The sequence below is a fragment of the Garra rufa genome, chromosome 22 (genome assembly GCF_049309525.1).
Source record: "Garra rufa chromosome 22, GarRuf1.0, whole genome shotgun sequence".
NCBI lineage: Eukaryota > Metazoa > Chordata > Actinopteri > Cypriniformes > Cyprinidae > Garra > Garra rufa.
The window spans coordinates 34647908-34675788 of NC_133382.1; the positions used below are offsets into that span (position 1 = coordinate 34647908).

At 33.4% G+C, this 27881-nt stretch overlaps 2 protein-coding genes across 2 annotated transcripts in view; both read right to left on the bottom strand.

Annotated features, from left to right (window-relative positions):
* The window catches only part of kif19 (kinesin family member 19), a 61844-nt gene extending 39782 nt beyond the window's left edge, over positions 1-22062 (bottom strand). Inside the window, exons 1-2 of the mRNA XM_073827927.1 lie at positions 21755-22062; positions 18020-18100 (exon numbers count right to left, since the gene is read on the bottom strand). Of these exons, the coding sequence (XP_073684028.1) occupies positions 18020-18100; positions 21755-21793 (120 nt within the window). The 5' untranslated portion in view covers positions 21794-22062. The remainder of the gene's footprint in view (positions 1-18019; positions 18101-21754) is intronic.
* Positions 22063-24105: 2043 nt separating this feature from the next.
* dnai2b (dynein, axonemal, intermediate chain 2b) lies at positions 24106-27431 on the bottom strand. Its single transcript, XM_073827761.1, has 4 exons — positions 27299-27431; positions 27037-27183; positions 25124-25348; positions 24106-24601 (listed from the first exon to the last, which is right to left on the bottom strand). Exons 1-4 carry the CDS (start codon positions 27425-27427, stop codon positions 24512-24514), a joined length of 591 nt encoding a protein of 196 aa, XP_073683862.1. The 5' UTR covers positions 27428-27431; the 3' UTR covers positions 24106-24511.
* Between the last annotated feature and the right edge of the window lie 450 nt (positions 27432-27881).

The following is a 27881-nucleotide window of genomic DNA, read 5'->3' on the forward strand; positions in this document are numbered from 1 at the left end:
TCCAGCGCAAGATAATACCAAATAACAGCCCATAATAAGCCCTCTAAGTAAGACCACAGAGAGCTTCAAAACAGCTTTATTACTTCAGATAGCAGTGACTAACGCCGCTGAGTGCTCTTCTGAGAACGGAGAAGCTCAATGCAACCTGAGAGCTCCTTGTGTCCCTCTTAAACTGAGTTCCACTGCCTGTTATCTCAAATTGAGGTTAGATTTGCTATCTATCTATCTATCTATCTATCTATCTATCTATCTATCTATCTATCTATCTATCTATCTATCTATCTATCTATCTATCTATCTATCTATCTATCTATCTATCTATCTATCTATCTATCTGCCTATAGAACATACATCAAATGCAACAACTCATAGGCCGCTTAAGACCATCTTCATGATACACATGGGTCACTAATTAAAAATGTGTTTTGAAACCACCACTAATATGAGTGTTGTTGATGATAAAGTTGTGTAAGACTCATTTGGGAAGCCGTGTTTATGTGGCTGTCCTGGACCTGAGATTTTAGAATCTCTGGTGTATTAGGCTATTACAAGACCAACAATTTGTGTCCCCTCTGTGCCTTTTAGTTTTTCTTACTTTTGTCTTGATTTCCCAGTTGTCATCCTTCTAACTTAACTAACTTCATGTATGTGGTCTGCTCACACTCTTTCTCTCTATGTCTGGTATTGCTAGTGCAGAGAATGAGAGCTCAGGTAGGGCTGAAGTTGAAGCTTTGCCAGACCATAGCTTGTGTAACAGGTATTGAGTGCCACATGGGATAAGACAGATCCAGCTACATTTCACTGGCTGCCCTAAAGCAAGAGAACTGGACAAAGTCCAGTGGAATAGAACATTTATGATGAGAACATGATGCACAAAACACATTTTTATCATTCACTGATTCCATATCAAAATACATAATACCTAACATTGCTGTACATGACATAGAAAGCCAATTTTTAATGGTTGTAGTAGAGTTTGGAAGTGAATTTGAATCGAATTGCCCAAACTCTCAGAAAGCTGAATTGGAATTGGAATTTCAGGTAACGTATTTTTGGGAAAGTGTGTTTCGGCCCATGTCCACAAAAGTTAGTTTCTTAAATATGATGAAATATATAAATCAAATTCACATTCAGATTTAATAATCCATCCAATCATCTATAGAAATCTGTCTGTTAGGTCCACAACTTTCAAACTCCAAGGTTTTTCAAAAAATGAACACAAGGGTCATTCTGTGTCAAATCAAACAAATTTCAAAACATTTTGATTTTGCTAATATTTTCTTCTGAAGAAAGATAGACATGTATAGTGATGAAAGCCAAAATATTAAATGTCATGGATGAATATTTACTGAGTAATCTTTATTGCGTTATGTCCCAATGGTGACCATTAAAAAATGAGTTAACAGCACTTTTCAAGATTTTTCTCCAAAGTTTGCATGCCTGTAACTCAAGAAGTACTCAAAAATATCCTTTTAGACATTAGGTATTAACAAACTTTCCATTTGGCATCTTTATTTTTAAGGCCCTGTATGGTTCAGTTCCAGAGATATTGGAATTTTAATACAGAACCAGGAGTAAATTGTTAAAATGTACACATGTTCAGTGTTCAAAAACCAAATCTGGGTGAGTTTGCAAAATGATGATACTTCTTTTCTTTTAAAGAGAAAGGTCTAAAGAACAAATAACGTTGAAACTAGAGACGTATCTTGTTTTCTTCTGTCAAGACAACTGCATGAACATACCTGTCTGAGTGCCATAAATATTCTTTTTATAAAGTTTAGATATCTTTAATACTTCTTGAGTCACAGGCCTGCAAACTTTGGAGAAAAAAACTTTAAAAAAGTGCTTTTTTCCTATTTTGGAATGGTCACAGATTGTTGTAAAAATAACATTATGATGCATCTTTCTGAAGTCATTTTTACCTCCATGTAATTTGACTCTGAATCTCAGGTGAAAACTGCCATTTTGACCCCCCTCTACAAAATAGTATATTACTCAGTAAATATTCATCCATGACATTTAATATTTTGGCCTCCATCACTATACATGTCTATCTTTCTTCAGAAATCTGCAACCACAATTCAGCTACATTAATTTCAGCTCAATGCTCAGGCATAGAGGCAATCAAGACTGCGATGAGAAGGTCTCACATGTTGCTAGAGAACCCTTCAGCACACTGCAATCCTCTTCAAGCTCAAGACTTATCAACAGAGCCCACCTCACCTGATTAAGAGGGGAAGAAAGGAGAAAGAGAGAGGAAGAACAGACGGTCCAGAACAGGACAGGTACTGTATATACATGAGTAAAGAAGCATTTGCTAAACCACTTAAATAAACCCCACGTCGCCAGGACAAGCTTTTTTAAGGTCAGACAGTCTATTAGTGCGGCATTACACATCCACTCAACTTCTCAGCTCGCATTGTAAACACTGGCATCTTTTTTAACACAGTTCAGAGTGTCAACACTTCTAATAGGTCAACAACTTGGATAATTTGGTTCTTGGTTTTTCATGGTTCTCCTGGAAGCAAGCAATTATTTCAACCTAAATTATATTAGACATATTAAAAAAAAAAAAAAACTTGAGTTGAACCTTGTGTAACTTGGTAAAATATGTTGCCATGACTTACACTACAAGTCAAAAGTTTTTGAACAGTAAGATTTGTAATGCTTTTTAAAGAAGTTTCTTCTGCTCACCAAGCCTGCATTTATTTGATCCAAAAGCAGCAATATTGTGAAATATTTAAAACATCTGCTTTCTATTTGAATATATTTGAAAATGAAACTTATTCCTGCGATCAAAATTAAATTTTCAGCATCATTACTCCAGTCCTCAGTGTCACATGATGTTCAGAAATTATTCTAATATGCTGTTCAAGAAACATTTTTATTATTATTATCAATATTTAAAACAGTTATGGTGTAGGATTCTTTGATGAACCAGCATTTATATGAAAGCTTTTGTAACATTATACCATTCAAAAGATTGGAGTCAGTATATATAAATCGATCAAAAGCGATGATAAAGGCATTTATAATGTTACAAAAGATATCTATTTTAGATAAATGCTGTTTATCTGAACTTTCTATTCATCAAAGAAACCTGAAAGTATTCTACGCAGCCGTTTTCAACATAATAACACTAATAAATGTTTTTTGAGCAGCAAATAAGAATAGTAGAGTGATTTCTAAAGGATCATGTGACTGCATTATGACGCATAAAATTTAGCTTTGAAATCGCAGGAATAAATTACATTTTAAAATATATTCAAATAGAAAACAGTTATTTTAAATAGTAAAAATATTTCAAATTGTATCTGTCTTTGCTGTACTTTGGATCAAATAAGTGCAGGTTTGGTGAGCAGAAAAGACTTCTTTAAAAACATAAAAAAATTACTGTTCAAATACTTTTGACTGGTAGTGTATTTATAACATTTAACATTTTTTTTTTTTTTTTACAGATTTTGAAACTTTAACCCAACCCGATGACCCAAACCCATGAATTAAAAATTGCTAGCACACTCTACAAGTTTATCATATTTTAACTGTTAACATAGGTTATACAATTGACAAATTTACAGTATTTTTTTTTACAAATCAGAATACTGATGACTCATCTTGAACTCGCAACATTTTAATCCAATTAAATACTTGCTAGAATGTGGACGTCCCTCCCCTTAATGCCACCTGCCTCTGAAGTTGTTTAGGCTGAAAAGCAATTTAACAGAAAATTAACTTGTTCGTTTGACGTTATAAAACTTTTCAAATCAACTCATTCTCACTGTTTATATGAAGGAAGAGCATTATAAAAAAGACTTTGCAATGTGTAAAGATAGGAGTCTTAATAAAAGCCTGCAAGTGGAAATCTACTATATTGGCTGTAATGGCCCCCTGAATATAGCCAATGGCACTGTATTCCAGTGATGGACATTTACAGAGCAGGCCAGGGTGCGTACACCATAAAACACAAATGCAGAGAGTCAACCTGTAAAAGAGCTGAGTCTAACAGTTGGCATTTTCCCCAGCAGCACTGCGCCTAAATCTTGTCAGTTGAAGGCTGGTTTTGTTTGGGGAACTATTTCTCGGCCCAGCTCTGAGCCTATTCAAACAGAGCGCCTGTAAAAGACACCAAACACTACTTTGTGAGAGTCTTCCCTCAGCCCTCGCTGGCCCTGAACTTATTATCCTTCCTCCAAAATAAGCCTAGAAAACAACAGCCGGGCCGTCGAGTGCAAACCTCGAGAACGCTGAGAGAAAAGGGAGCGGCGAGAGCTTTGAAAGCCCATAACCATAATTATAGCGGAGATGAAGATCTTTGATCCGTGCGGAGCGGTAGGGTGGCGAGAGCTACGCCATGAGGGAGGCTCGTTCTGCTAATTCGCTCTCTCCGTTATTGGACTCAAGGTGAGAGCAATTTGAATGTCCTCACGGACACACAAGGAGGAGAAGGATGGCAGAAACTGAATACAGAAGGGCCAAAGCGGTGGCTTTGTTGTGCACAAAGGAGGGAATTTGCCACGTTATCAGGTACGACCCGAGCTCGGATGAAGGCAGGGCTTTGTTTACCTGCCAAGGTCTTTAAAGAGACTCTAAGGTCTATTCTTCTTTTTCTTTGCAGAAGAAGCAATGTCCAAACCACCTGTGCTAACCTAAAAGAGATGCATCATAGGCACATGGGTTGTTTTAATGGATAATGCACATCTGATTAGGATGACTAGCTGGTTTTGTAAGCTACAGTAAGACCTTACATCCTTTAAGTTCATCAGCGCTTATGTTCTTTGGTTCGGGGGGACGAAAAAAGAAAAACGAACAATGGCCCTGACCTTGTCTGTGGGTTGTCATGGCAACAGGGCACAGCCCACTGTTTGTGGGAGAGAGCGGGGAAAACAGACACGCTAGTGAGCAGAACATTTAACGGCCTTTAAAAGCAACAGGAGACACATCCCTCACCCCATCCAAATCTCATTCGCTGCCAATATGTTGTCAGGTACATACTGAGTGTGTAATTACGGCCACGGTGATTTTCTGACTTCCTGCAACACTTCCTGCTGCCAGTCTCTTCCATTTGGTGTAGAAACAATTCACACTCACAAATTACTGGTAATTTGCACACTTAATTACAAGAAATGGCATGTAATGCATTGAATTAGATGTAATAGAATATTTTTATGTTTTTGAAGTCTATTATGCTGACTAAGGCTGCATTTATTAAATAAAAAAATACATATACATATATATATATCGTTCAGGTAACAACACAGTATTAAAAATCAAGTGCATGTAAACTTTTGAACTGGGTCATTTTTATAAATTCAACTTTTATTTTCTCTTGTGGACTATATGTAAACATCTTTTTGTGAAATATCTTATTCAGGTGAGTGCTAAATAAAAAATGACATTTTTTATTACATTCACAAGACAGGGCTCTAGACTAACTTTTTGCACTGGTTGCACTGGTGCGCCTAACTTTTTTTCTTAGGTGCACCAGCACAAAAGTTAGGTGCACCCAAATTTTCAACCGCATCACATTTAACACCGCAGTTTTACAAGTTCACTTTTTTTTTACTTTTTTATTTTATTTATTTTTTAATCCCTGTCCATATAGGCAATATTGACTTGTAAATGATTAACTAACAATCTGGTCAATATAAAGTTCTTTATTTGAAGCATATTTTTTCCCCAGTACTTTACCCTACTTTATGTAATAACGAAAACATTTCAGTGAAAAAATAAGTCCAAAACTCTCTATTTTAACATTTTGAACAATAGGGCTCTAAAATTGTTTTTTTATTTTATTTTTATTTTCGAAATTCTTGTTTTAATTTTTCTCATAATCAAATGAAAGCATAAACATGTATTTATTTTTAATCAAATGAAAAATAAACCTTTTTAATTTTTGGCAAACATATATATGATTTATAAATAGGAATATATAAACACCTACGTTATACTGTACAAAAGTAATACAGGACTAATATTGTTTTGTTTCATGTTAAACCGTACTTTTATTTTGACAGGTTTCCGTTAAGTTTCTGTGTGTACAGTATGATATGATGCTTTCTCAAATGAAACAGTAAAAGTGACACCGTAGGTTTGGAGATTGAGTTTATCTGTTCATGTGAGATGCAAATGCCAAAAATTAGCGGGAGCGTCACGCGTGCTTCAGTAGCATATACGCGTGTAGTTAAAAAAAAAAATACACGTCTCCACCATTAATACATAGAGGCGAATGGAACATGCAGGATTCATTTTAAACGGTCTTTTTGCCTTTCAGTTTTCATAGACACTAGTCCATATCGCGATTTGAATTAAGTGACAGACCAACTTTTGATTTATCAATCCAGAAATCAACGTATTACGTGGCATTCTGCGCCATAGTAAATTCGGTTTTTATGAATGGAGTCCGCGATCCAGTCCGTGTTTTTGCGGAGGAGGCATTGTAAACGCTTGCCAATGTAGAGACATCCTGACTGCATCACATGCATTTTCAAACGTACACACACGCACAGGAATATCTGGACCACGGACAATCAGAGGGGGGGCGGGATCCGTCCTTTATCTCTGATTGGTTTAGACCACGATATGGGTCTAATGTGTGTCTGTTGTTGAGCAACAGGGAGACTTTAAGAGTGAAGGAGTTTCGTTTTTTTCCCCCTCGAACGGCTGGTCGCACCGGTGCAACCTTTGATTTTTTTTAGTCGCACCATTGAGAAATTAGGTCGCACGTGCGACCAAATTGGTCGCACTCTAGAGCCCTGCAAGAGAAGAAGTACCTTTACAATTTTAAATTAAAATTTCTATTCTGTCCAAAGAATAGAAATATTAAAAAAAATAAGCTCATGTGAGGTTATTTCATCTTAGGCGACACTAACCACCCAATAACAAATAACAAGTAGTAGAACAATAAAGCTGAAGCTTTAATTGCTTATGCTCTATAATGAGCTTATCTGATTATAAGAGAGTTATGGCTCTTGTCACAGGCGGTCGTGCATGTTTATCTGCATTCAGAGGTTTAGTGGAGGGATGCTTTGATTAACAATATGCATCCACCTTTTATTAAACTTTGCCTGTGTGAAACGGAAAAGAAGCTGTTGTAGGCCGGCAAGGTGCCAAGGTGCTGAGTTGCCTCATTGATATGTATCATCAATGTATAATGACACACAGGTAAGGAGAGGTGACAGCACAGTTCAGCCTCCTCAGCATGTGCTTATGCATGTATGAGAGAACCAATCGCTATACAGTGTGGGTCTGGTAGCACACGTGCGTCATCACGAGCACTTTACCTTGAGGAGAACCATGAGAGCTGGGTGTGTTTGTCCACACACTAGTGTTAATTTTGTCAGCAGTTTTATTTTTTATTTTTTTAAATTTCATTTTATTTTAAGTTTTATTTTTTGTTTTAGTTTGTATTTTAATTTAAGTCCTGTGTCAAAAGTCATTTGTTTAGTTGGTCTATCCTATTTTTTGTTTAGTCAAGTTTTAGAAGACTAACCCCCGGTTTCACAGACAAGGCTTAAGCCTAGTCCTAGACTAAAATGTAAATCTGAGCTGTTTCAACTGAAAGAAAATTGCACTGATTGATCTTAAAATATATCAGTGCCTTTGTTTTGTCTCAAGAAGCACACCAGTAATGTTTTCTTCTAAGCATGTTTATAAAAATTACTTAAATGTCCTAATTGAACTATGACCTAATCCTGGTTTAGGCTAAGCCCTGTCTGTGAAACCGGGCCTAAAAGTCTAGAACTTTTAATATAGTTTTAGCCAAAGAAATTGTCATATTTTAGTAACGCAACATAGCGGTTTTACTGACATTCTTATTTATTTTGCTCAAATTTAAATCTCAATTACTGGTCAGGTTTGTCATCATTTGAAAAATGATCTCAATGGATATCACTAAACACAAACTTATATATGGCAATCTTTTCAGATCATCATCTGTATTATTTTTTGCACTATAAAGAAGGTGTGTAAACGGTTGCCAGATTGAGGGCTTGTGTCCTTTTAAGAAGAACTCTTGAAATTAAACTCTTGATATCTGGCAACTCCAAGCATAAACTGTGGAGGTTTATATTTTTTTCTTTTTATTGTGAGGAAATTTTTTTGGATTTTGTAAAACAGAGAGCTTTTATTTTTAAAACTACATTTTATTCTAACCTTTTTCATCAATGATATTGGATGCTGATCTACAGTCAAACCCCAAATGTATTTAGACATTTTTCACATTATCACAGTTATTTTGCTATATTTTAGAAAATGGCAATAAAATAGACAAGAAATCAAGAATTAAACTGTGTCAAAACAAATTAATCTTGATAATGTTAGATAACTTTGATAAAAAGGTGTTTAACAAAACACGGTCAGGTCAAAATGTCAAACCAAACTTTTGGTCCCGAATTTTTATCAGTTTTACTGGTAAACAGTTTCACTTTATGAAGAATTTTTGGGTATAATCTGTCAGTTTACTTTATTTTGCTATCCTCACTTACATAAATGAACTGTAGTGTCCTGCACCCACTATAAAAATGATTTTAAAAAATGATATAGGTGTCTGAATAATTTTTGGTTTGACTGTAGTCACAGTATTTAATAATGATTTTAGGCGAGACACTGCAGGTGAATAGGGTAGAAAAATTAACTAATAGTTATGACCTTAACCAGTTGATTGATTACATTGATAATTGCAAACATTTTTTGTATTACAAGTTTTCTAAAATGTTAGGTTTAAATATGAAAATGAGCCATTATTTAATGAAATATGCACTAATTTGCATACAGTTCTAGTACAAAAATCTAAACACTGGACAAAGTCAGTTTCATAATTTTTTTTGACATATTAGAGTCAAATGTTTTTACAGAGGGTATTTTGGGCATCTCATTTCGTCATGACAGAAAAAACTTAGAACAGACAAGAAACACTATATTTTTTTACCATTTTTGTGGAAAATAAAATGTTGTATAAAAATCGAGCAAATTATATATAAACAAATCCCTCTGTAAAAACCTTCAGGATATAGACAAGAATAAAAATGTAAAGTTTGGTGTGTGTAAGTGCTACTGAAATGGAGATTTATGGCTCAGCGTAGAAGAAAAAACTAATTTTGAGAAAACAGTAGGGCTGGGCAAAAAATCGATATAATCGATTTATCGATTTTGTAGTTTAAAACGATTTTTATTTTGCAAACTCGAGTTTTTTTGCCACAATAGTTTTTTCTGACTTTTCCGCGTTTCGTCTTGTGCGTTACCGTAGCGCGATATGAGCCAGCCCCCGCCCAGCGTAACACAGTCAAAACAACTTTCCAACGTGTAGCAGAGAACTACTTCCAAAGAAAAGCACAGCGAAAAGCACAGCGCTAAAAACGCGTGGAAAACGCTTTCTTCCTTGTCAACAAAGCGCTCGGGCGCTTGTGCTCCGGAAGCGTCTGCCGTTTCTAAGCAACCATCAGCTGCGCTCTAGCTCCAAGCTGCGGTGCGCTTGCTGAATTCTGAAAAGTTGAGATGTTTTTATCTCGATGCGGAGCGGACGCGCCTGGAAAAAACGAACGCGTGGCACCGCACGCGTCGCTTCCATTATGCGCGCGCAAGCCGCGCGTCTACATTTAAAATAACGAATTTGAGCGCGTAAAAGACGCTACATGTGAACGGCCCGTAGCAGACAAAACACAGACGAAGCCTTGCTGCAAAATGTTTCAAGGCTGTTGCTACTAGAAGCAGCAGTACAACAAATCTTTTCCAGCACCTGAGGAATAAACATCCCGAAGAATGGGAGAAGTGCAGCCGGAATACGGCTCCTCTAGCACACCTGCTAAAAAGCAAACTACACTTCCTGAGAGCTTTACAAACTGTGCGCCTCATGATAAGAACGGAGCGCGATGGAAAGCGATTACAGAGGCGATCTTGTTTTATATTGCCACAGACATGTTGCCAATTTATTCTGTCGAAAAGCGAGGCTTTAATCACATGCTGAAAGCAGGGGCGGCTGGCCCATGGTGGGCGATAGTGCATCGCCCTCCTTGAGCCACACGAAAAAAGAGAGGAGAAAAAGACTCTTATTTTGCTAGTCCTAGTCTGCATATTACTGTACAATCAACAGCCTGAATGTCACTTTCAAACCTAAAACCCCGCCCCCTTGGGGCGATCTCAGTCAGATTGAAAATCGCCCCAGCCGGTCTCATAGAGTTATATTGTGAGATTTTTTTTTTCAAATTTTGAACCCTACAATGCATTTCAATGGGCACCGGGAGGGCTCGCCCCAACGTGATTTCGTAATACGCACTGATGCGTGCTCGAAGATGTACAGCACGCACGCGTGTAGCGAGACGTCTGAATGCATTGGCCATGCTTTCAATGGAGAGGGAACTTATGAGGAACATGCCTGATTTTAATGAGAGGGTAATTGATCACTTTGCCTGCTTAAAAGAGAGGCGAGCAAAATTTCAATACAAGTGATGTGTGTTATTAAATGGTGAATTGTTTATGTTATCGCGGCCGTAGCCAGCTATGAGGTCACCGAGGTCCGGACCTCGGTCATTTTTTATATTCAAAAATAAAATGTCAAGCTCTTAGAATGATTATTTAGCCGTTTAAACCACCTCATATCACATGAGTGTTTGCAATTCATGTTGCTACGAGAAGCTAGCGCAGTGATAGGGGCTTGAGAACGCGTTGAGTGAGAGCGCGGGTGCAGCAGCCTCCGTTTGTTGCCAGATCCACCTATTATACGTGTTTTTTGACTCGTTTGTCCAATTTAGTGTGACACTTTGGGACGTTTATAAAGTGGAAAGTTGAACGTTAGTTTTATGTCAGTGTCATCATTCTAACGTTATTTTTATAACTTGTTATAAAATAAAAATTCCCTCAGCTAAAAAAAAAAACGAACTTTCCATGTAAAACATTATACTGAATAAAAAATCTTTCACAATCATCTACATGTCTGTCTATTTTGAAGTTTAGGCTATATGTAGTGCATTTGTGGGTGTTATTATAGCACAATTCTTAACACCTCACTAATTTTCAAACCCTGGTTACGGCCTTGTATGTTATATGTTGTATTCTCCAAATGTTGAATTTTAAATAGTTGTATTGATTGCATATTGGCAGCCAAATTTATACTGAATATGTTCTGGAAAGATTTGATTAATTACAGTTTTAATATGAGAAATAAAAAGTCTTTAATTGTAAAGCAGTATGGCTTTTTTTTTTTTTTTTTTACTCTTAGAGGGCTAACTAGTTGATGACAATGTGTCTCTTGATGGCCATGGTGGAAGTGTTTCAGTGTATTTGAGACCATTGCGATAAATTTAATATAGCTATTCAAAATACTGTACAGTTTGTACAATTCATGCCTGATGTTGCCATCTAGGAACAGGGAAACCAAATCAAACAATGCAATGTAATGCTGTAAAGTTGGCTATCTGAATTTTATCATTTTACCCATTAAAGCGGTTATCTTTGCCAAAATCGGAACAGTTGCCCCCCCCAGAGATATTTGTCAGGAGCCGCCACTGGCTGAAAGTATTAGATGCACAATGTTTCAGAGATCTAACAAGCACGTGTTTTGTTGTTATAGATAAAAGTTTACATTTGTTCACTCTTTGAGCAGGCTATATGTCTGCCACAGGCAAGTTTCATTTTTTATATTCACACTATACTGAGAAGAGTTTATTTTTTTAATTGTAATGTTATGTTACAAAATGTGTAATTATCTGATTTCTTTAACAGAAAATGTAAGCTACTGTGAAGTTGTTGCACTTTTGCTTAAACCTGGGTTAAAGCTTGAAATTGTTGAATGACAGAGCCTCATTTACTTTTTGTTTTGGGATTCTATGCATTTTATCTCTTGAGGACAATCATAGCAATAAAGTTGCACTTTTGACACTATATCTAATGTCTACAGTCATTTTTTAAGTGCATTGGGAAAAAAAAAATCGAAAATCGAATCGAAACTCGAATTTTTCTTTAAAAATCGAAGATTTTTTTTTTAGGCAAAATCGCCCAGCCCTAGAAAACAGCCTTTAAAAATATGGACTGTAATTGAAATCTATTGACACAAAAAGTGCTATAAAAGAAACACTTAACAGTGTTTTTTGGTTGTTTTTTGCCACTTGGGCAAACACTTGGGCAAAAAGCCCAAAATCTCAAACTAGGTGTATGAAAAACCGGCGTTTTTGCCTGCAGTGCCTCCCCTTAATAGTTGTCATGGTCAAGTCAAGTTTCTGTTAACGAATGCTGATCCATACACTAATGTGGAGAGGTTAACGAAAACCAATTTGTCCAAGACTAACGTTATGTCAAAATAAAGAATTAGCGCAGGATTTGCACAAGCAATCCAGTCAACATTAAATCAAGATTTAGAGTTTGACACAAATGCACATGCATTAGCTTTGAAACATTAAAAAAAAAAAAAATGACTCGCTCATCAGATTTAGCTGTGAAGGACATGTTGGCGTTGATGCTGCACCAACGCTGACATGATCCTACAGCCGTCAAGGTGGTTGAAAGTACAGAAGAGCAGGTGGCTACTGTCTAAGCCACCCAAAGCCCCTGTCGATGAGCTCATCCTCTTAAGGTTTACTCCTTCATGAGCGTCTGCCATTGGGAAGGAAAAAAACACCACGGACATCACTAATCAAAAAAAACAGTCTTACTAGTAGATGGTGCTGCCATATGGCGTGTGGGGCACAAACAGATAAGAAAGGCGCTTAGTTTGATTTGTCAGCGAATCTGGGTAATTACTTACTAGCTTAGACCAGCATGAACTGGTCTTGCTGTTCACCAGTGTTTTTGAGTGCGTGTTTATATCTTTTTCTACACTTATACAATGTTAGGACTAGCAGTCTTGTTCTCTTTTTCTATTCATCGGGATGACTGCACAAACATAATACACAGTGTCAAAACCTTTCTGTACATGCTACTAATCCCATCAGCCCTTGTAGAACCAGTTTGCATTGTTATGTCCAAGTGCTCGAATGTAAACATGACCACCTCAGCTGACCGCCCATAGGTCTGAAGTCAACATTAGCCATGCAACAATATACAGTATCTAACTGAAAACCAGTAACCACAGACGGTTTCTAGTTAGAATTTAGCATCCACCATCCAACAACAACTTAATTATATGCTACACTGTAGGTAAACATAACAACAAAATGTGTTTTGAAGACAGTCACATGATTATGGAAGCGTGTTTCTGCTACAGAATAAAAGAAAGATAATTACAAATGTTAATATCTCACAATTCAGACATTTTACTCAGAATTCTGACTTACTTTCTCACAATTCCAAATCTACATTTTCTCAGAATTCTAAATGTAAATTTTGCAGTTCTGACTTTTTTGCTCAGAATTCACAGTTTACATATTGAAATTCAGATTTTTTTTTTAACTGCAGAATATAAACTCAAAATGTTGCAAATCTAAGAAATAAGTCAACATTATGAGATATAAACTCTGTGATTCCAACTTTTTTAAACTGCAGGATATAAACCCATAATTTCGCAATTCTGAAAATTAAAGTTAACATTGTGAGATATAAACTCTGTAATTCTGACTTTTTTAAAACTGCAGGATCTAAACTCAGGATTTCGCAAATCTGAGAACTAAATCAACATTGTGAGATATAAACTCGGTGATTCCAACTTTTTTTAATTGCAGGATATAAACTCAGAATTGTACAGTTCTGAGAAAAAAGTCAACATTGTGAGATATAAACTTGGCAATTCTGACTTTCGTTAAACTGCAGGATATAAACTCAGAATTTCACAATGGTGAGAATAAAAAGTCAACATTGTGAGATATAAACTTGGCAGTTCTGACTTTTTTTAAATTGCAGGATATAGACTCAGAACTTCACAATTCTAAAGAAAAAAGTCAACATTATGAGATATAAACTCTGTGATTCCAACTTTTTTTTAAACTGCAGGATATAAACCCATAATTTCGCAATTCTGAGAATTAAAGTTAACATTGTGAGATATAAACTCTGTAATTCTGACTTTTTTAAAACTGCAGGATCTAAACTCAGAATTTCGCAAATCTGAGAAAAAAGTAAACATTGTCAGATATAAACTCAACAATTCCGACTTTTTTTTTAAACTGCAGGACATAAACCCAGGCCAGAATTTCGCAATTCTAAGAAAAAAAAAGTCAACATTGTGAGATGTAAACTTGTCAGTTCTGATTTTTTTTAATTGCAGGATATTAACTCAGAATTGTACAGTTCTGAGAAAAAAGTCAACATTGTGACATATAAACTTGGCAATTCTGACTTTCTTTAAACTGCAGGATATAAACTCAAAATTTAGCAAATCTAAGAAATAAGTCAACATTATGAGATATAAACTCGGTGATTCCAACTTTTTTTAAACTGCAGGATATAAACCCATAATTTCACAATTCTAAGAAAAAAAAGTCAACATTGTGAGATATAAACTTGTCAATTCTGATTTTTTTTAATTGCAGGATATAAACTCAGAATTGTACAGTTCTGAGAAAAAAGTCAACATTGTGACATATAAACTTGGCAATTCTGACTGTTTTAAACTGTAGGATATAAACTCAAAATTTAGCAAATCTGAGAACTAAATCAACATTGTGAGATATAAACTCGGTGATTCCAACTTTTTTTAATTGCAGGATATAAACTCAGAATTGTACAGTTCTGAGAAAAAAGTCAACATTGTGAGATATAAACTTGGCAATTCTGACTTTCGTTAAACTGCAGGATATAAACTCAGAATTTCACAATGGTGAGAATAAAAAGTCAACATTGTGAGATATAAACTTGGCAGTTCTGACTTTTTTTAAATTGCAGGATATAGACTCAGAACTTCACAATTCTAAAGAAAAAAAGTAAATATTGTGAGATATAAAGTAAACTCAACAATTCTGATTTTTTTAAACTGTAGGATATAAACTTAAAATTTTACAATTCTGAGAAAAAAGTAAACATTGTAAGACATAAACTCAGCAATTCTGACTTTTTTAAACTGCAGGATATAAACTCAGAATTTCACAATGGTGAGAATAAAAAGTCAACATTGTGAGATATAAACTTGGCAGTTCTGACTTTTTTTAAATTGCAGGATATAGACTCAGAACTTCACAATTCTAAAGAAAAAAAGTAAATATTGTGAGATATAAAATAAACTCAACAATTCTGATTTTTTTAAACTGTAGGATATAAACTTAAAATTTTACAATTCTGAGAAAAAAGTAAACATTGTAAGACATAAACTCAGCAATTCTGACTTTTTTAAACTGCAGGATATAAACTCAGAATTTTAAAATTCTGAGAGAAAAAGTCAACATTGTGAGTTAGCAACTGAATTTAAAATTTACATCTCGACCACCAAAAAATAAAAAAGCTAATTGTGACTCTTTATCTATTTTTTTATTTTAAATTGCAAGTTTATGTCTCACAATTGTGAGTTCATATTTTGTAACTCTGAATTGTTAGATTTAAACTCAAAATTGCGAGAAAAAAAAAAGTGCAGAAGAAATATTGTGAGAAAAAGTCACAATTACCATTATTTAACCTTTATTTTATTTTATTCATTTTATTTATTCTGTGGTGAAAAAAGGCTTGATGCATCACAACAACCACAGTGAAAAACCCATTTAAGATAGTAGAAATTGTGGGTGGAAAAATCATTTTACAATAGAATTATATATTTTAAAAAAAACATACCAAAACATACTAATATAAATGTGTTCAATCCAGTGGGAATTGTGGAAAAAGGTAATTTAGAAATATAATTATTTAAAAAGCATACCAAAACAAACTAATATAAATGTGTTCAATTTAGTTATAAATTTAAGTTTTGGCAATATATTACAGCCAAAATCTACAGAAATTTCACTACATATAATTAGCATCAAGTTCTGCTACATATAAAAGTGAAATGTATTTACATTTATTCTTTTTCCTGGCACTTTTAACCAAAGTGACACATATTCATGCAATCAAGCTATTCATTTTAAATGTATCAAACCTTGGTACTGCAAATATCACACTCTATAATTTGAATTTCAGCAGTAGCACTTTTGTATTGTTCTGTTATAAGTGTAAATCAAATTAACGTCAGCCTGTCTGACACATGCCAGCAAATACAGTTATAATTACAACAATTAATCAGTCTGAGCTCGGGTTGAAATGGGTGAAAATAATTATAATGAAATGATGTCACATCGTGCTGAGGTCTCACAGCATTGGCTAATTGTCTTTGTGACTCAGACCCTAGAGACACAATATCTGACCGCACTCGCCTCATTCACTAACACTGGGCCTTGTTAGCATCTGGGTATTACAGCCAATAAGAGCTCTAGAGACACGTAAACTAGCCTGTGGTTAATGTCGTCATACGATTTTTCCAACCTATTTTAAAACAAGACTTTTGTTTAATGTTTTTTAAAGAAGTCTCTTCTGCTCATCAAGCCTGCATTTATTTGATCCAAAGTACAGCAAAACAAAATTTTGAAATATTTTTACTGTTTAAAATAACTGGCTTCAATTCGAATATATTTGCAAAATTGCAAATGTAATTTATTCCTGTGATTTCAAAGCTAAATTTTTAACTTTTTTGCTTTTACATTACTCCAGTCAGATGATCCTTCAGAAATTATACTAATATTCTGATTTGCTGCTTAAAAAAACATTTATTATAATGTTTATTATTATAAACAGCTAAGTATACTTTTCCCAGGTTTGTTTGATGAATAGAAAGTTCAGAAGAACAGCATTTATCTGAAATAGAATATAAATTATAAATGTCTTTATCATCGCTTTTGATTAATTTTCAATATTAATATCTATAATCTCCCTCTCTTTTTATTTATCATAGGATTCCTAAAAAAATTTACTCAACTGTTTTAAATATTGATATAATATAATATTAATAAATGTTTCTTTAACAGCATATCAGCATTTTAGAATGATTTCTGAGGATCATGTGACACTGAAGACTGGAGTAATGATGCTTAAAATTTAGCTTTGATCACAGGCATAAATTACATTTCAAAATATATTCAAATAGGAAACAGTTATTTTAAATAGTAAAAATATTTCACAATTTTACTGTTTTTGCTGTACTTTCGGTCAAATAAATGCAGGCTTGGTGAGCAGAAGAGACTTCTTTAAAAAAACATTAAAAATCTTACTGTTTAAAAAATGGATGACTGGTAGTGTAAAACATAAACCTTATATTTTAAATCCACAAAACTTTGTTTTTCTCAGAATTCTGAGTTTCCTTCTTGCAATTCTGACATTTTTTTTTTCTCAAAATTTTCTAAATTCTCAACAAAACAAAAAAATTTAACCGCCCCTATTCATCTCACAATTCGGACTTTTATTTACAATTGCGAGTTTATATCTCACAATCCCAACTTTTCTTCTCAGAATTATGAGTTTATATTTCTTGAAAGTTCATTGTGACTTTTTTCTCAGAATTACAATTCTGAGTTTATATCTCGCAATTTTGAATTATGAGGAAAAAAAATCTGAACTCAAAATTGCAAACAAAAAAATCCTTTTTATTTATTTTTTATGCTGTGGCAAAAACAGGCTTTTATAGTATCAGTCAATAGTCTTGCATTGCTGACTTTTGAGTAACAGCATAAAATCTGGTCCACTTCGCATCTTACTCTGACCAATAACCACCCACTTGTAGCGCTAAGAGACTGCTTGACCTATAAAACATGCATACCAGTTACTAGCAATCATTTTCTCTCAATAACACGAGCGTTGGACTCATTAAAGTAATGCTTTATTCAGAACCTGGGTGTTTTAATGGCCCGAGTCATCTTGTTTAGTCCAACAACAGAGATCCACCACAAGAGTACACAAAAAGTACTCGGTTCGATTACACAAATACAAAGCAAAGAACATCGAGAGTCCGCAGTCACCTCTTTGAGGTAATTATACACATATGCTTCATTGAGAAGGCTAATGCAGAAGGAACAGTAACATGCAGTGCTGACTCTGTGCCACTCACACACACACGAAAACAGATACATCTGTTTGGTCTGACCTGGTCATCCACTTTGTGGGCTATAATAGTGGCTCCTTCTTCCAGTTCAGCATCACTCAATGGCCGAATTCGTAGGGCCACCTGCAAAACAATAAAAAAGGTAATGCAATGGTCACTAAAAGTATTTGAACCCTAAACTATATCTTAAAAGCACAAATGACATTGCATTGAATCAAATAATAAACCAATTGGCATAGATTTAAAAGATAAACAAACAGATTTTTATTTTACTATATTGTTATATTTTGTGTTTTAAATTATAGAATAATTGATATACATTATTTTTTTACACACAGAGGACAACTGAGGGACTCATATGCAACTATTACAGAAGGTTCAAACACTCACTGATGCTCCAGAAGGAAAAAACGATGCATTATAAGCCGGGGATGAAAACTTTTGAACAGAATGCATAAGTGTACATTTTTCTTATTTTGCCTAAATATCATATTTTCTCATTTAGTACCACCCTTCGGAGGCAACAGAAGACAGTTATCTCAAAATCATACAGTCATTGTTGGAAATGCTGGATATATAATATAAATGATATCTTTACTAATGAGAGGCCCTGACAAAAATAACAACAACAAAAAAACAACTAGTGATATATACAGTCACTGATAGGCAGTGATTGCACTATCCTTGGGAAATAATAGACAGAAGCAGGTTACACTTATCAAATGCAAGGACAATACTCTCATTCATTTGTATTTCAAGGGCATTTGAGTCAGCTGGCCTGCAGGAGAATCGATTTGCACACAACCAAAGTTTCTTGTGCAGAAATAAACAGTGACGGGTCATGGTGCAGCGGTGCAGCGGTGCAGCTCTGCAATCTAGGTAGTTAATTATGCAGTATGAATATTATAGCCGGAGGCTATTATTGCTTGTTAAGCAACAAATGCCATCCAAACACTTAATATGCTTAATGGGATGCGGCAAAACCAGTTCTGTTATGTTGCTCACAGCCAATACTCACATAAAGTCACTGCAAATGTCTCCACCTAAATATGGCCAACAAAAATTTGAAGACCACAAAATAAGTCTAAAGTAGCTAGGGTATATCTGTAGCAATAGCCAAAAACACATCGTTCGGGTCAAGATTATCGATTTTCTTTTATGCCAAAAAATTGTTTTACTATATTGTGTTTTAAATGACATAATAATTTATATACATCAATTTTTTTTCACACTGAGGACAACTGAGGGACTTATATGCAACTATTACAGAAGGTTCAAATTCTCACTGATGCTTTAGAAGGAAAAACAATCCATTAAAAGCCGGGGGTGAAAACTTTTGAACAGAATGCAGATGTGTACATTTTTCTTATTTTGCCTAACTATCATATTTTCCCATTTAGTACTGTCCTTCAGAGGCTACAGAAGATAGTTACATGTTTCCCAGAAGACAAAATAAGTTACATTTACCCTGATCTTCAAATTAAAAAAGTGTAATAGTTGCATATGATTCCCTCAGTTTGAAAAGATGGATCTCATAATCAAAGCCAATACTCGCATAAAGTCACTGCAAATGTCTCCACCTAAATATGGCCAACAGATTTGTGAGCCTAGACCACAAAACCAGTCTTAAGTAGCTTGGGTATATCTGTAGCAATAGCCAAATATACATTGTTCCGGTCAAAATTATAGATTTTTCTTTTATGCCAAAAATCATTAGGATATTAAGTAAAAATCATGTTCTGTGAAGATATTTGGTAAATTTCCTACTGTATACATCAAAACTTAATTTTTGATTAGTAATATGCATTGCTAAAAACTTAATTTGGACAATTTTAAAGGTTATTTTATCAATATTTAAATTTTTTTGCATTATTAGATGGTGTAAGTGTATCTGCTTTATTCTCATAATAAAGTTCAGTTTCCAGGAATCCACAGAGTCATTATGTCCAGACTCCAAGTAAGTAAACTTCAATTTTTTGCACCCTCAGATATTAGATTTTCAAATAGTTGTATCTCAGCCACAAATATTGTCCTATTCTAAAAAAAAACATACACCAATTTAAGGCTTATTTATTCTTTCAGATGATGTATAAATCTCAATTTCACAAAATGTACCCTTCTGACTGGTTTTGGGGTCGGGGTCACATTTATTTTATCAGATTATATTCTAGAAACTGGCCTAGAAAGGGTACGTGACTGTCTCACATTTACATTAGCTAAAGCACTGGAATGATGTCTTACAGTGGAAGAAGAGAAAGGGAACTTAAACTGCCACTGTGAATTATTGAGAGGGGGGCAAAAGATCACAAGAAAACAGGTATTAAGCTCCCAGAGAATCTAAATATAACAAGTGTAGACTGTCAGACTGAAATCTGTCCTGGGGTTTTAAGTAGACAAGCTGTCAGAGAATGAAATGCGACTATAGAAATGAATAAAATCCACATGTTTGTACAATGATTTATAATAACCCAAGTATTATTACCACATTTTTATAATCTTTTTGCCTCACTAAATCATTTTAAATGGTTAGTGGTGTAAGAAATTCATTTTAAAAATACACACTTTACAAAGTCTCTTAATATAAGCTCTGCATTCATAATAATTATAAAAAGAAAGACCAAAATGCTGCTTAAAATTAAGTTTTCCATTCAACTTTCCAAAAATATTTTCATGTCAACAACCCAGTCAAAAGTTTTTGCACAGTAAGATTTTAATGTTTTTTTTAAAAAGTCTCTTCTGCTCACCAAGCCTGCATTTGTTTGATCCAAAATACATTAAAAATAGTACTACTACTGTTAAATATTTTTGCTATTTGAAATAACTGCTTGCTATTTGAATATATTTTAAAATGTAATTTATTCCTGTGATCAAAGCTAAATTTTCAGCATCATTACTCCAGTCCTTAGTATCACATGATCCTTCAGAAATCATTTGAATAAGAATTTTTTATTATTATCAATATTTAAACATTTTTCAGGATTCTTTGATGAATAGAAAGATTCAAAGATCAGCATTTATCTCAAATCAAATGCTTTTGTAATATTATACACTATACCGTTCAAAAGCCAGTATAATTGTTTAGATTGATAGAACATTTGTTACAAATTTCAGACAAATGCTGTTCTTATGAACTTTCTATTCATTTAAAAAAAAATTTTTTTAAGCAGCAAATCAGAATATTAACATGACTTCTGAAGGATCATGTGACTGGAGTGATAATGCTAAAAAATCCGCTTTGAAATCAAATTACATTTTCAAATATATTCAAATAGAAAGCAGTTATTTTAAATAGTAAAAATATTACAAATTTTTACTCTTTTTGCTGTACTTCAGATAAAATAAGTGCAGGCTTGGTAAGCTTTTAAAAATCTTGCTGTTCAAAAACTTTTGACTGCTAATGTACATAAAAGATGTCATGTATATACAGTAATTTACTGAATACAGCATGTAATGAAAAAAAAACTGTAACTATATTTTTAACTACACTAACTATATATCATAATACACATACTGTTTATGTCAACTCTAATTCCAGAAGTGCATCAGAATGCATACAAATGTTTATATACTATATAATATTATACATAAGTTATTATTATTACTGGTTGAAACAAAGTCTGCAACTAGAGAATGTTGCTATAAGATATATATTTGATAATACACACAAACAAACATGTAAATAGAGTCTCTAATCTACACATATTTGCCTGAACACAAGTCTACAAACTCTATTAGACCCCACACAAGTGCAGGTAAACAATAAGTCAGTGGACTTACTGTCAGCTGTTGATCCTTTGATTCTCCGGTGTCCTTCATCGTAATGTTTTGCGGGACGTTTTCACGCTATTTGTCATTTAAAACATGCGCGTTACGTGAAGAGAGCACGACAGACGCCGTACGGTCATGATTCACACAACAATTCACCTGCGCTTCTGTCTCTATGATTATAAAACACACTGAACGGTCAAACGCAGGTCCCGAGCGTCTCTTAAACGCCCGTGAAGTCCGTCAGGTCCATGTCTGAGCAGGATGTGTGTCTCTCCACCCACAGTGAAGCCGTGAGTGAGTGAGTGAGTGTCTGTGTTGTGTTTGTGATGTCCCTAGAGATGAGCAGTAGTGCAGTGCGCACTCAGAAGCGTCATTCACCGCCGTTGATGCTTCTTCAACTCAGGTGGGCAGAAATTCTCGGAGTCTGAGGCAGCAGCGAAACCTGCTGGTCAGGGACTGTACTGCAGCTTTCTTCCTTCGTCTTCTTGACTTGGTTTATGTCAGTTGGTTTAATATCATAAAGTTAAGAAATCATTTAAGAAAAAAAAGACATTTATTGTATAAGTTATTGCATTTTATTACACGGCTCTTTGGAATGCTTGATTCTGATTGGTCAGTTGAGACATTTGCAGGTTCGTTCTTTTCAAATAATCACCGCTCCAAAGTAATAACGCATAGCCGGTACTACTTGTATGTTTAAAAATCCCTCCGTGCCAACAAAGATTACCGTTTGGCGCCATCTTGTGACAAACACTGGACAACCACAATTAACAATGGAAAATTTCGACATTAATCTATTTAAATTGTCTTACTAACGTACATAGTTTGAATGTTAGTCACGTGGTACTATATCGTTTCGCGGAAGGATAAAAATGTTAATTTAAAACAAATATGCCAATAAAAGGTTTCAAATTCATATTCATGTCGTTTTTTTCCTTATGTGGCAAGTAGCCCTGTAATAAGCGGGATAATGTACAGGCAGCCGGTAGTTATCGCGAAATAAGCCGCTTCAGTGTGATACAAGACCCTCCGCTTACATATATTATATCATTTATTTACTTTTCTTTAAGAGCCTTTAGCCTTTTAATAGCCTTTTACATCATTAGAAACCCATGTAAAAAATATTATATAAGTTATTGTTTTATATTTTATATAATGTATTTATTTTTCTTCAAGAGCCTTTAGCCTTTTAATAGCCTTTTATATCATTAGAAACCCATGTAAAAAGTATATATATATATTATATATTAAATGTTATAATTACAATAAGGGTAACAGTCATACAACATCTTGTAAAAACATTTTCGCATTTTTTTTATTTAGACTTTTATTATTAGATATCCATGATGTTCACATGGCCCTGACATATTTTATTTTATTTTTTAACTTACAAAATGTATTATATGTTTTTTAATTATATTTTTATGCCTCTCAAACTACAAACTATAAAGAAATAATTTAAATAAAAATACATTTTGTATATTTCATTTATTTATTTATTTTCTTCAAGAATTTGAGCCTTTTAATAATATTTTTTAATCATTAGAAAACAATGTCAAAATAATAATTATATATATAGTATAAAATAAAAAATAATATAAATTAACAAAAATAATAATAAATATAATTATAATGATAGTAACTTATTTTAAAGGTTTTTAGAATAATTTTTATTAAACAAGTTTAACCTTTTATTTAGACTTTTATCATTAGAAACCTGCATAACCCTTACATATTTTATTGTATTTTTAAAAAATATATATTTTTATGCCTCTCTACTACAAACGCTAAAGAAATATTTTAATAAAGTGAAATAATTATCCTTTTAATAAGAGTTTTTATCATTAGAAACCCATGTTTCTAATGATAAAACCCATGTATATAATTTTTTTATACAAAACCTAAACTAAGTTATATTTAATTATATATATATATATATATATATATATATATATATATATATATATATATATATTACATGGGTTTCTAATGATACAAATTTTTAATAAATTGTATATATAAGGTTATATATATCGTAATATTTATTTATTTTCTTGAATAAATTTTTGCAATTTAGAACTTTAATAAGACTATATATATACAGTATATACATATATATATAGGTTAAATTTTACTGTCACGTTATTGACCTATTCATAAGACCACTATTTTGGCATCTTAAGACATATGAATGGATATAACGACAAATATATTCAAACAATTTTGAATATTTACAGCTGACTCAACAGATAGCTGTTATGAACATTTTTAGATATTTTATAACAAAAAAGTAAGTCACTACCAATTTCACAATTTTATTTCAGACATCAACTACCTCTATTTTGAGGATATGACAGATGAGTGAAAGTCTGAAACAACAATAAAAATATAATAAAAATGCTAAATGTATTTATTTAATTAGACACTTACATTACATAACATACAACAAAAAAATATTCGTTTGCATTAATTCTTTAAAGTCAACATTAAATCACCAATTTACTTTCTTAATGCACATTCCTAATCAAGTCCAGTCAAGTTTATTTGTATAGGACTTTTCACAATACATATTGTTTCAAAGCAGCTTTACAGAGTTTCTGTTTGTACTGTGAGTGTGAAACTCCACTCCCATAATGTATTAAATGCCCATAATACACAATCTAATAAATTCATGATAAATAAAAGTTCCCATTTCACTCAGAAATCACATGATGGAAGTAAAATGGGTTGCGAACATGATCTGAGACTAGCTCTGTGTTTGGCAATCTACATAGAGATTTCTCTTCTTGTAAAGGACGAAACACCATTAGTTTCATGTTCCTTCTGGAAATCTTTTTCTTCACACACACCTTTCTCCTAAAGGAAATAAGAAAAGACCGATCAAACACTACTTTTTTTGTATAGAAATCATGTGAGACACATAAAACAAACCTAATTATAAACCCCCTCTTTATTTCCAAACAACTTAGGTCCTTGAAAAGGCCAAAACCATTAATCACACAAGCCTTTGAGTAGAAAAGCCTATAGCAATACACTTCTGATGCTCACGCAAGCTCAAATGCCTCCTCGCCAATCACAGAGGAGCATAAAGCATTCTGGGTATAGACGAAGTAGACTTTATTGATATTTCTTTCTTTGTCTTTGACAATAGAGCTTTTCCAACCCAGCTATCAGGGTTATATATAGAGCTCAGGACCCTTATCTTATTGGAGCAACAGTCCAAACATGGGGGGCAATCTGTTTAAGCTCCACAAAGGGGGGCAGTTTCATTTGACAGGCTGTTCTGAAACACACACGTATGACAGCAGCCACAGATGTGTGGTTAAAAACCTTGATTAAAGGTTAACATGTTAACTCTAGAAGAAGAACGTCCTTTACCTTATCTTGTTCTTTCTCCTCATTCCTCTCTTTCTTCTTTTCGGCTTCCAAAATGTCGAAGAACTCCTTCTCTGCACGGGCCACCAGCTCTTCTGCGCTCTCTTCCCCGTCCATCTCTTTGCCCTCGTCCTCTCGGCTTTGCTCAGAGCGGCTGCGTTCCTTTAGACGCATCTCTCGGTGCCGAGCTTCCAGAATTTTTTCCCGCTTGGTCTCACGTTCAAACATCTGCAAAATACATATGTTTAGTGTGTCAGATGGATGTATATACATCTATATAATGATTTTTACCTCCATATTATGGGCATTAATAAGTGATTATTCAGTGAGGAGAACTTTTCTTTTCCTTTGGAAGATTGTACAAATTGTACAAATTTCTTACACTACCAGACAAGTTTTTGAACAGTAAGATTTTTAATGTTTTTAAAGAAGTCTCTTCTGCTCACAAGCCTTCATTTATTTGATCTAAATTACAGCAAAAACAGTGAAATTTTGAAATATTTTTACTATTTAAAATAACTGCTTACTGTTTTAATATATAGTTTAAAATGTCAATTATTTCTGTGATCAAAGCAAAATTTTCAGCATCATTGCACTATTATAAATATTTAAAACAGCTGTTTTAAATTCTTTGATCAGATCCAAAGATCAGCATTTATCTGAAATAAAAAGCTTTTGTACAATTATGCACTATACAAAAGCTTGGAATTGGTCAAATAAAATTAAATAAAAGTATGAATTTGTATAATTTCTTAAAAAAAAATATGACAAATAAATAAATAAATATATAATAAAATAAATAAATGAATGTATAATAAATATAATAAAGGAGACATTCATAAAAAGTATGAATTTCTTAAAAAAAAATTATATATATATATATATATATATATATATATATAAAATTCTACAAACTCATACTTCTATTTAGCAAGAATTCTTTAAATGTATCAAAAGTGATGATAAAGACATTTATAATTATATTTATAATTATATATATATATATATATATATATATATATATATATATATATATTGCAGATGTTTGAACTCTGATCAATTTTCTATTCATCAAAGAAACCTGGAAATATTCTACTCAGCTGTTTTCAACGTAATAATAATAAAATACAATTTTTTTGAGCAGCAAATTATAATATTAGAATGATTTCTGAAGGATCATGTGACTGAAATGTTATTTAAAATTAATGCTTTAATTTAGGAAGGACACATATTGATCATAAATTGTAGTAAATCATTTATAGTATAGTATAATTTTTAAAAAATTGTTATGGTTTCCACAAAAATATTAAGCAGCACAACTATTTTCAACATTGATAATAATAAGAAATGTTTCTTGAGAACGAAGTCATCATATTAGAATGATTTCTGAAAGATCATGTGAGTAATGCTGAAAATTCAGCTTTGCATCACAGGAATAAATTGCATTTTAAAATATATTGAAATACAAATCAGTTATTTTAAATTATATAAATATTTAGGATTATTCATTTTTACTAAAAATTTTCAATAAAATCTTGCTGAGCAAATCTTAAAAAAACCCCATAAAAATATAACATTAAAAATAAAAAAAAACACAGTACAATCTTAAAAATAAAGGCACTTCATGATGCCATAGAAGAACCTTTTTTGTCTAAATGGTTCCATAAGGAACCTTTAACATCTGAAGAACTTTTCTGTTTCACAAAAGGTTCTTTTTGGTTGTAATCTTCAGATTATAAAAAGTAAGAAAGAGATGGTTCTTTACAGAACCTTTGTTGGAATGGTTCTTTGTGGAACCAAAAATGGTTCTTCTATGGCATCGCTGTGAAGAATCTTTTAAAGCACCTTTATTTTTAAGAGTCTAGTGTAGTAAAGAATTCTTTTATTGCACATATACAGGTGTGTTTGTGTATGACCTCTGAGACCAGGGCTTTCTCATTCTTCTGCAGTGTGCACAGGCCTCCTGAAATCTCCAGCAGTGTCGTAGTTCCCAGCTGAGAGCCACAGCCCAGGAAACGGCCATTATCTTGCACCTGGATGCTGTACAGAGCTTCATCACAGACCTGTGAAGACAAAAACACACATCGTGACAATGTGAACCTTTCAATTGGACTGTGAGATGAGGTTCAGTATGGTTTCAGATGGTTTCAGTACAAGGAAGAGGCATTAAGCACTAACTTTGAGGCTGAGAGTTGGGTCATTCTGTTTAAACAAGATGTCCCACACGTCCAAAGTGCCGTCCATCTTCACAGTAAAGAAAACCGAGGGTCTGACAGGACTCCAACAGCCATCTAACAGATGGGCCATGTGATATCTGTAGAAATAGATTAAAAAATACTAACCAAAACATATAAAATACTATTTAAAAGTTTGGGATTGGTAAAGTTTTTAAATGTTTTTGAAAGTCTCTTATAGTCAAGACTGCATTTATTTGATTAAAAATACAGTGTATTCTATTTCAATTATTTTAAAATGTAATTTATTCCTGTGATGCAAAGCTGAATTTTCGGCATCATTACCCCAGTCTTCAGTGTCACATGATGCTTCAGAAATCATTCTATAATGCTGATTTGGTGGTCAAGAAACATTTGCAAACATTTTTTTCAGGATTCTTTGATGAAAAGAAATTTGAAAGAACAGCATTACTGTGAAATAGAAATCTTTTGTAACAATATTTTGATCAACTGAATGTGCCCTTGCTGCCTAGAAACTTTTAAATGGTAGTGTGCAAAAAAACAGTGGTGTGTAAAGTACCTGAAAG

Coding starts and splice junctions, on each gene's coding strand:
- dnai2b (XM_073827761.1), bottom strand. CDS start 27,427: ATGGCCCATCTGTTAGATGGCTGTTGGAGTCCTGTCAGACCCTCGGTT. Junction 25,349..27,036: donor AGAAAGCCCTGGTCTCAGAG/GTCATACACAAA, acceptor TGTATTTTGCAG/ATGTTTGAACGTGAGACCAA. Junction 24,602..25,123: donor AGGAGAAAGAACAAGATAAG/GTAAAGGACGTT, acceptor TATTTCCTTTAG/GAGAAAGGTGTGTGTGAAGA.